Genomic DNA, 9,759 nt, shown 5'->3' with positions numbered 1-9,759 from the left:
AGCTGTGGCGTCCGCTCAGCCAAGCCCGGCCAGCTCAGCCGCCAGCCTCTGCCTGGAGCCTGGGCCACCTTCCCACCAGCCCTTGTTTTCCCCAGAGGTCGGAAGCCAGGCAGGAAGACCCCCGAGGGGCTATCTGTTGAGGCCCCAGGGAGGGAGGAAGCCCGTACCTGCCCTGAGGGCCAGACCCATGTTCCCCAGGCTAGACACAGGTGGCCCCAGAGCAGGGGAGGAACCACACAGGTGCAGGGGCCTGACCCCAGCCCGTCTCAAGAGAGGCTGGAAGCCAGAGGCCTGAGGCCAGTCCAGGTGCTGATGCCTATGTGGTCTGGTTGGGGCCCTGCCAGGAGCAGCCTTGTCCAGTGATGGTGAGGCCGGAGGCCAGAAGGGGGTGCATTTTCAAGCCACACCTCCCCAGACCAGCCTCCCTTCCTCCCAACCTGTGCTGCTGTGGGATCCTTGTGGGCAACCATCACCCTTTCCCACCCCCACTCCTGGGAGGACAGGAGGATGGGGTTGGGTGGTGATGCCGGCTTCAAGAAGCAGCACTTAGTCGCTGGTCTGTGCTGCCAGGAGCCCAGGCCACTGGCCTTCCTGATCCCGCCACTCGTCTCACCACCCAAACTTGTGCTGAGATCCTGTGCCCGGCACTGATGCCTGAGTGGGAAAAGATTCTAGGGCCAGATCCGTGCTGGCCTGGCGAGGACTCTCTTGGAGCCACCCTGCTGCCCCGGGCTGTCTCTGCCGGAGCCTCCTTGCTCCTGCCCCCTTTGCAAGTGTCTGACCCGTATCCCACTACTTCCGCTCGCCATCCGTCTGCCTCTCCCGGAGCTCCACGGTCTCCTCTCTGTCCTCAGCCACCGCCACGTCCCCCTTCCCCACATCCAGGTCAGCCATCAAGGGAATATGAACTCCTCCACGACCAGAAGCATGCCACACAGAACTAACTCAAATGACCCCTTCCCAGGACACCAACTCCCAGAGGACCCAGACCCAGACCTTTCAGCCCAAGGAATGGGATGATGTCAGGGGCTTCAGGTGGAGATGAAGACGACGTGGGGATTCCCAGGCCCAGACTCGTGCCTTGCCCACCCCTAGGAGATGGAGTTTCAGAAGCATACCTGGGCCAAGTCTAAAAATCAGATGGGGCTTTTATTGTGATGGTGGCAGGTCCACCAGCAGGTGCAAATGTGGGGTGCTGAGAGTGGCAACATAGGCCACCCCAAGCCACCTTCACCCCCTCCCCTGTTCTCAGCCAGTACAGAAGCCAAATGTGGCCCCAGCCGTAGACTCTAGCCTAGGCAGAGTCCAAGGGAGGGGTGTCAGGGTCAGAAGTCACAGGGAGCCCAGTGACTGTCAAGGTGGCTGAGAGCAAGGCTAGGGTAGGGGTGGAAGCAGAGAACGGCGGGGGGTGCAGCCCCAGGTGGCCCAAAGCAGCAGAGAGGGGCAAGGGCTGGCATTCACCAAGTCACCAGGTCCCTGGGGAGAACAGATGGTGCCTGGAGTCCTGCATGGTACGCGGAGGAGCCCTGGGGAGCTCTCGACGGTGGGCAGCACCCCAGGAGGAGTGGGACTCCTGCCCTGAGGCTGACCCCAGTTTTGGGGCTGCCAGGTTCTGATGGGAGTGTCTTCCAGGAATGTCTTCCAGCCCCCAGTGGGCAGAGCCCAGGAGGGTCTGAGGGCATGCTGGGCATCAGTGGGATTTTGGTTGTGTCTGGGCTGAGCAGGGCCACCCGTGAGCAAAGGCCGAAGGGGTGGGGGCTGTGCTGCCACTTCTGCATATGCCCAGACCAAATTCCAGGAAAGCGGGACCAGCCGCTGGAAGGGGGTGAGCCCGGGAGCACCAGGAGATGCCCCGAGGGGCACAGACAGGAAAGATGCAGCTGCTGGCCCAGCCAGGAGCCCAGGGTCCCCCTATTTGCAGTACTCCTTCCGGAACCCTGGAAGCCAAGGGCGCCAACGGGTCGGCGTCTGTTCTCCACCCTCATCACAGTGGGAGACGCAGGGCAGACCCCCAGCAGGACTCCCCAGGGACTTCGGAGCCTGAGGTGGCAGGGGCCCTGGGCCTGGCTGGTGTCTGCCCTTGGGGGTCCCGGATGAGGTGGAATGGGGATGGGCAGGGCTCTGAGATGGGCTGAGGTAGCCCACTCACCTTTGTCTAGGTCGATGTACTTGGCAGGGAGGGGGCTGTGGGCCAGCTCCGCCCTCTCCTTCAAGATGTTGTTTTTGTAATCTGTGGGAGGAGAGCAGGCTGAGGTACCCTCTCCCCGGATGCACTTCCCAGCCCAGGCCTGGGAGCCGCCCAGGGCCTTGGTGTCCCAGCACCGCCTCACCTAGCTGAATGTCCTCACTCCTGTAAAGTGTCTGGTCCCCTGCAGCCACAGCGAACTCCGCCAAATTCACATCCTTCCTGGAGGGCGAGAGTGGGAGGAGGTTACAGCTGGGCGGGGTGGAGGGGGTCCTGGTCCCCAGGAGGGCTGGGAGGGGGGTACTCACCCCTTTGACTTTCCCGACTTCTGGTCCGAGTATTCGTAGCCTGGGAAGGAGACTCACATTGGGGGCAGTGCCGCCCCCTCCGCAGGTCCCCCAGCCCAGAGGACCGCCCTCCCGCCCACCTCAGTCTCCTGGGGCCGCTGGCTCTGCCGCGGCAGCCTCACCTCCGCGGCGCCTGCGGGCGGCCAGGAGGACGGTGACCAGCAGCAGGATGAAGAGCAGCAGCGTGGCCAGCACGTAGCCCAGCTGCTGGAAGAAGTGGGCTCGGCTCTCGGGGACGATGACGTTTATGACGTTGTGGCCGCGAGCCAGTGTGGGGTCTGCGGGGGGCGCAGGGTGGAAGCGGCGTCAGGCACCAGCAAGGCCTGTGCCCCGACCCGGGCCACGGCCCCTGCTGGGCTCCGCGGGCCTCCGGCAAGGGACAGCGGGCGCAGGGCAACCCCAAGTGGGGTGGGCTCCCGCCTTCCCGGGTCCCGGGGCGGCCCGTCACCTGGACCTGGGGCGCCGCTGTGGCTGGAGCCGTTGCCCGGAGAGCCCCGGGGGGGCGGCTCCGCGTGGGGTTCGGCGACCGTCAGGTGGAAGACGCGGCGTTCGTGCAGGCCGCAGTAGTGGTGGTGCAGGTGGCAGGAGTAGGTGCCCTCGTCGGCGGCCTCCAGCGGCTCGATGCGCAGCGAGAAGTCACCGCGCTCAAAGGCGTCTGCGCCCACGGCCACGCGGTCGCGCAGGAAAAGGGGCCCGTAGGCGCGGCGCTCGCCCGACGCGTACAGGTCCAGCAGGCGGTCCGCGCGGTCGTGCGGGACCCCGGGCGGCTGCCGATCCCAGTGCACCACCTGCTGCGCCTCCTCCACGTGCCGGTCGGTCCACATGTGCCCGCGGTTCACGCAAGTCAGGAGCGCGGGCGCGCCGCGCGCCACCGCCAACACCTCCTTCTCGCCGTCCCAGTAGGCGGGGGTGGCCGGGGCTGCGGAGGGGGCGCGGTCAGCGGCGCGCGGGCCCAGGCGGGGGGCGGGGGACGGGGGGTGGGGGGGCGCACTCACGGCCGTCGGTGACCTCCAGGCGGACGGCCAGGCTCTCGTAGAGGTGGCAGTAGTGGTGGTGCAGATTGCAGGTGTACAGCCCCGCGTCCGTCTCCTCCACCGCTGCACACCCAGGAGGAAGCCGCGCGTGAGCCTCGCGGTGCCCTCGACCCCGCGGCCCCGGCCCCCCTGCCCTCGACCCCGCGGCCCCGGCCCCCCTGCCCCGACCCCGCGGCCCCGGCCCCCGCACCGCGGATGAGCAGCGAGAAGTTGCCGTCGTCGAAGGCTGACGCCGAGAGCTCCAGGCGACCTCGGTCCCGCGCCTCGTACACGCGCTGCTCGCCCGCCGAGTACAAGTCCAGCAGGCGCCGCGCAGGGCCGCCCCCGGGGCCGCGCAGGTCCCAGTGGAGCACGCGCTGGCGGTCGTGCAGCCGGTCCTGGGTCCACACCATGCGCGGGCTCTGGCAGCGCAGCACCGCCCGGGCGCCCGCCGCCCAGCTCACCGCGGACTCGGACACCACGGAGCTGCCATCGGCGGCGGGCACTGAGGACCCTGGTGGGGGAGGGGAGTCCGTGGGGGAGGGGCAGGCCCCCGAGGGCCCTGGTGGGGGAAGGTGAGTCATTGGGGGAGGGGAGGGCACCCGAGGGTTCCGATGGGGGAGGGGGAATCTGGGTGAGGGGCGGACTCTGGGAGTCCTGATGGGGGAGGAGGAGTCAGTGGGGGAGGGGTGTCGGTGGGGGAGGGGCGGACCCTGAGGGCCCTGACGGGGGAGAGGGAGTCAGTGGGGGAGGGGAGGGTCCCTAGGCCCCGAGGCCCCTCGTGGTGGAGGGCGAGTCCCTGGGAGGGTGCATGCCCCCAAGGGCCCATGTGGGGGAAGGGGAATCATTGGGGGAGGGGCGGCCCCCTGAGGGCCCTGGCTGGGGAGGGGGAGTTCATGGGGGAGTGGTGGGTCCCGAGGGCCATGGTAGGATAGGGGACTCAGTGGGAGTGGGGCAGGGGGGAGGGGCGGCCCCCCGAGGGCCCTGGTGGGGGTGGGGGAGTGAGTGGGGGAGTGGAGGGTCCCTGGGACCCTGGTGGGGGAGGGGGCATCTGTGGGGTGTGTGGGCCCCGGAGCCCCGTCATGGGGGAGGGGTATACCCCCAAGAACCCATGTGGCAAAAGGGGAATCATTGGGGGAGGGGCGGCCCCTTGAGGGCCCTGGTTGGGGAGGGGGAGTTCATGGGGGAGTGGTGGGTCCTGAGGGCCATGGTAGGATAGGGAACTCAGTGGGAGTGGGGCAGGTCCCTGAGGGCCCTTGTTGGGGAAGGACAGTCAGTGGGGGAGGGGGAGGGCCCTGGAGGTCCCTGGTGGTGAAGGGGGCATCTGTGGGGCAGGGGTCGGCCCCAGGGCCCTGTGGGGGAGGGGGGTTAGTGAGGGAGGGAAGGGCTGAGGACCCCTCAGGGCAGGCCTGGCAAGACAGGAGGGGCTGAGGGGGAGGGGGAATGGACAGCTGGGGCCAGGGTCACTTACCTGAGTGCAGAAGGACGGCAGAGCCTGGAATGAGAGGAGTGAGCTGTGAGGCCACCCACAGCCCCACCTGGCCCCGGGACCCCCACTTGGCCCCCATAGTCCCTCCTGTAGTCCCAGACAAAGTGGGTGCTGTGAGACCAATTTCGGTGCCGGGAGGGTGCCTCTCTACACAGTCCCGCATAGCCCTCCCTGCCACCCTGCTGGGCTGTGAACGGCACCTGCCCTTGGGGAGTGGGGAAGCCAGGGCATGGCTGTAGGCCAGGGCCAGGCCCCAAGCCAGCCGGTTCTGGGGTGTGTGCTTGTCACCGGGGCCACTCCACCTGGCTGCAGCCACGTCACCCAGAGCACCAACGAGGCTGGGTCTGTGGGATCCCCCACACTCCCTCCAGGGCTGTGCCCCAGCCCCCAGGGGTCCTTGGAGCCTCAGACTCTGGGGACCCCACACCACACCTAAGGCTCAGTGCAGCCCCTGCGGTGCTTCCACAGGGCAGAGGCCTGAAGGCTGAACGTGGGCCGTGACCCCGGCCGTCACCCCGCAGGCCGGCGTTCCTGCTTGCAGGGAACTCCAGCATTTTAAGCTGCCTCAGCATCCACTGAGTCTAGGCTGGACTTCCTCTGATTGGAAGCCGGGCTGTCACCTGGGACAGTTTCCAGTTCACATCCCCTTTCCTCGAGCTGATCCACCCAGACGCCCCCCCTACACGGTGTCCCCTGGTGACCCCCCATGTCCCCACGGACTCCACGCCCCACATGGAATGTGCAGCCACACCGCAGAGACCACGTACAGTTAGCATGGCCCTACGGGGCTCGCGCCGCTTGCCTTAAACCTACCAGTTAAAACTCCCTCGCCAGGCACAGTGGCTCACGCCTGTAATCCCAGCACTTTGGGAGGCGGAGGCAGCTGGATCACCTGAGGTCAGGAGTTCACCACCAGCCTGGCCAACATGATGAAACCCTGTCTCTACTAAAAATACAAAAACTGGCCAGGCGTGGTGGTGGTGGGCACCTATAGTCACAGCTACTTGGGAGGCTGAGGCAAGAAAATCACTTGAACCTGGGACGTGGAGGTTGCAGTGAGACAAGATCACGCCACTGCACTCCAGCCTCCTTGGCGAGAGAGAAACTCCGTCCAAAAAAAAATTCCTGAGGGAAACCTGTATGTAGAACGCCCTGGTCCCAGTAAAGGGTTGGCCTGGGGGTCCCCGTCTCTCTCCACTTTCCCTGGCCTCACGGCACTCTGTGCACCCCAGGGCCTGTGGGTGATCAAAACTGTGTTTCCATCCTGTGTCTCTTGATCACTGGGGGCTGCTCTCGCTCCCGTGGATCCTACATGAAAACTGCCCTAGAGATGTGGCTGAGAGCCTGGGAGCTTCCCAGAGGAATGTGCCTGGTCAGCAGGCCAGCCCAGGCCTGGGAGCGGGGGCTGGAACAGATCCCACAGTTCTCAGGTCCCCCCCCATCACTGACCCACTCCCTAAACGGAGCCCCAGCAAGAGGGGGTGCAGGAAGGGCCCTGATGGAGACGCCACCCTGCCTGGGCCCCCAGCCCTCTCGGCCCCCTGGCCTCCAGCTCCCCAGCGAGGGGAGGCTGGCCAAGGTCTCACTGAAGACATCGCACCCTCCAGCAAGCAGCTGTCCCGAGATCCCCCAGACCCATCCTCTTCCCTGGTGGGGCCTTCCCACCCCTCCTGGCCCAAGCGCAGACGGCCGGTTTTGTCCGAAACGGACTCGCGTAGCCCCACGTGCTGCCCCCTCCTCGCCTCCCGGGGCCCCACGCTCACTCTGCAGAAGCGCGAGTTTCCACAGCAGGATTCGGGATGGCAGCGCCATGGCCCCCGCCCAGCCCAGGCTTTGTCCCACTCGGCTCTAAGTCTCTCTCCAGAAAAACAGCCCTACCCCCTTCCCCCTCCTTAGCACCCGCAGTGACATCACGGAGCCCTGGGCCTGACTACAGTCTGGGGACCGCCCCCTCTGGCTCCTCCCGGGCCCCTTGGCCTCCCCCATCCTCGCTGGCCCGCTGGGGAGGGGCAGTGTGGGAGCAGAGGCCCAGCCCCTCACGGTCAGGCCTGGGGAGGGGGTAGTGACCCCACCCTTGGAGGGACAAGAGGGTCCGAGGGCGTGGGCGCCTGAGACCACATGAGCGTGTCTCACAGCTGGGAGCCTTCCAGGCCTGTGGTGCGGGGTTGGGACTGTTGGGTGAGTGGCCCCTTGGCCCCACCTCTGGCCTCCCCCCACGTGAGACACCTCGGAGCAGGGTCTTCCCCTCAGCCTGTTCCAGGCCCCAGAAAGGCCTCCCAGCGCTGAGACTGCCCCCACCCACTGTGCACCCTGGTACCCTGCTTCAGACCAGATGGCCCTTCCAGCTCCAACCCTTGGCCGTGCGTGACCTTGGTTCCCGTCTCCTCTGGGGGGCACGGTGGGCTCTCTCAAGACAGGATGATGGATGCTGCGGGTCAGTAGTCCCCTTTATAACCTGGACAGTCAGCCAGGGAGGGGGGGCCCTGAGCACTGGGAGGCCTGGGGGTGAGCAGACCTCTCCCCTGCTGGCCCCATCCTCTGAGGCTGCCCACCTTTAAGGGCGCAGCCTGGTGTCCCTGAAACTAGGTGCCGGGTTACAGGGCTCCTGGAGGAAGGGGAGAGTGGGATCCCCACCACGGAAGGCACAAATTTGAAACTCTGGGAAAACTTAAAAAGTCACATAAACAAATGCGAAATAACAGAGCCTGCACTGTGTACCAAACCCAACTCCTTCTAATTAAGCAAACCTCAAGAAAAAAAAAATCTGAACCACCACAACCACAAGAAACCCTCAGAGCATAGTTCAGCACGCCCACTTGGAGTGAGCTCTCCTTACAGGCCTCGGAGGCCCCGGGTTGGGGGGGCTTAACCCTGAACCCTGCTCTGGTCCCCAAGTCCTCAGACAGTGGGAAGCCCAGTCCCAATCAGAGTCGTGGTCTCAGGGCAAGGGGAGGGGCTCTGCTGCTGCAGTGAGAGGGTATGAGGGGCAACGGGCAGGACTCGGACCAACATAAGGATGCAAGACCCGCACCCCAGCCCGGCGAGGTCCGACCGTTTCCTCAGCAGGGTCCTGGCCCGGGAGGCGCCCTTCCAAACCGGCTTCAGGGCTGAACACATCCCACCACCCCCACTCGCTCCCTGGGCCTTTCATTCTGGAAAAACAAGCCCCACCTGGCTGGCCCCGAGGCCTCTGCTGGCCTCTCCTCCTGTTTTTCCAACTGGTTTGCATTAGTGCTGGCAGCTGCCCGCCCGCCCATGTCTGTCTCCATCGCACACCCTGGGGCCTTGGCCTCTGCCGTCTCTGTCTCCTTCTCTGGCTTCTTCCGTCGCTCTCCCCGTCCCTCTGTCCCCGTGGAGGGAGGAGGACAGCAGTTTGATGGGGGGCAGGGTTGGCCCTTTGGTCTGGGAGGACTGAGAGGGGCGCCTGGTCCACACTGCGGCCTCAGGCCAGGGTTCGCCACAGTCTGCGGGGCCGTCCCTCTCCGGGCAGTGGTCTCCAGCCACACTTTCGGGAGCCCAGCCAGCTGAGATGCAGGCCAGAGGCTGTCGTCTGAGAGGGCCCTGACCTCTGACAGGACCACCTGGGGGCAGCTGACCCCCCCCCGGGACCCTGGGCAAGGAGCAAAAGGCCGAAGAGGCCACCAGGCCCCTTCCCTGCCCCTCCCTGTCCGGCCCTCAGCAGGAAATAGCCACGGAGGAGAGCAGGCCCGGCAGTGACCAGGTCACCTGCTCCTCCCAGGGCCACTGACCTGTGCCCCTCCTGCCCCTTCCTGGGCCGGGACTGCGGAGCCTCTGCTCGCTGGGGGGCGGGGTGGGGGTTCTGCAGCGCCGTGGGTGTGTGACTTAATTCCCAGCCTGGCCTGGCGTTTTTCTCCCTCCAGGGAAGAGGACAAACCAGGACAAAACAAAGCCACTGGCATCACCGTGCTCTGGCTAAGTCCCCAGTCAAACCAGCGCCATGGACCCTCCTCCGGGCCCCCCCTCCGGGGCTGGGGTGGAGCGAGAGGGGTCAGCTGGCCCTGCTGCCCGCACTGAGGACCTGATCTTGGCTCCATTCCCGGTGACTCGGACATTCCAGGCAGCCCGGCTCATCGGGAAGAAAAACCACCGGCGCTCAGAGCCACAAGCAGCACAGCCAAGCCCGTGTTCACTCCCATGAGCATGCGCGCACACACACACACACACACACACACACACACACACAGACACACACACACACACACAGACACACACAGACACACACACAGGGAGACACACACAGACACACACACACACACGGAGACACACACAGGGAGACACACACAGAGACACACGGAGACACACGGAGACACAGATACACGGAGACACACGGAGACACACAGGGAGACACGTGGAGACACACGGAGACACACGTGGAGACACACGGAGACAGATACACAGAGACACACATGAGACACACATGGAGACACATGGAGACACGGAGATACACGGAGATACATAGAGACACACATGAATACACACGGAGACACACGGAGACACACGGAGACACACGGAGATACACATGGAGACACATGGAGACACACGGAGACACACAGAGATACACGGAGACACACATGGAGACACATGGAGACACACGGAGACACACAGAGATACACGGAGACACACGGAGACACACATGGAGACACACGGAGACACATGGAGACACACACAGAGACACACATGGAGATACACGGAGACACACATGGA

The 9,759-nt window shown here is 65.3% G+C and overlaps 1 protein-coding gene across 17 annotated transcripts; it reads right to left on the bottom strand.

The window, feature by feature from the left end:
- Window positions 1-1,130: 1,130 nt before the first annotated feature.
- On the bottom strand, window positions 1,131-8,981 carry MXRA8 (matrix remodeling associated 8). 17 transcript variants are annotated; one of them, XM_065535143.1, is made up of 11 exons: window positions 8,784-8,981; window positions 8,206-8,377; window positions 5,017-5,040; window positions 3,757-4,107; window positions 3,528-3,629; window positions 2,981-3,451; window positions 2,655-2,810; window positions 2,494-2,533; window positions 2,331-2,407; window positions 2,150-2,230; window positions 1,131-1,937 (listed from the first exon to the last, which is right to left on the bottom strand). In XM_065535143.1, the coding sequence occupies exons 1-11, from the start codon at window positions 8,952-8,954 to the stop codon at window positions 1,912-1,914; spliced, it is 1,671 nt and encodes a 556-aa protein (XP_065391215.1). In that variant the 5' UTR covers window positions 8,955-8,981; the 3' UTR covers window positions 1,131-1,911. The 17 variants fall into 17 exon arrangements, with proteins under 17 accessions (XP_065391215.1, XP_065391218.1, XP_073879800.1 ...); XM_065535146.1 differs by having other exon boundaries at window positions 3,757-4,059; XM_074023699.1 differs by lacking the exon at window positions 8,206-8,377 and having other exon boundaries at window positions 2,150-2,248.
- Between the last annotated feature and the right edge of the window lie 778 nt (window positions 8,982-9,759).

Source organism: Macaca fascicularis, chromosome 1, assembly GCF_037993035.2.
Source record: "Macaca fascicularis isolate 582-1 chromosome 1, T2T-MFA8v1.1".
In the NCBI taxonomy this organism is placed as follows: Eukaryota; Metazoa; Chordata; class Mammalia; order Primates; family Cercopithecidae; genus Macaca; species Macaca fascicularis.
Note: the sequence above shows the minus strand (reverse complement) of the source record. Positions and strands in the feature narration are given on the sequence as shown.

What these genes read in the sequence shown, in the direction of transcription:
- MXRA8 (XM_065535143.1), bottom strand. Translation starts at nt 8,954, where the DNA reads ATGCCAGTGGCTTTGTTTTGTCCTGGTTTGTCCTCTTCCCTGGAGGGA. An exon ending in TGCCGTCCTTCTGCACTCAG is followed by an intron (nt 4,108 to 5,016) that starts GTAAGTGACCCT and finishes TTCCCCCACCAG; the next exon opens with GGCCCTCGGGGGCCTGCCCC. An exon ending in AAGTCGGGAAAGTCAAAGGG is followed by an intron (nt 2,408 to 2,493) that starts GTGAGTACCCCC and finishes CTCGCCCTCCAG; the next exon opens with GAAGGATGTGAATTTGGCGG.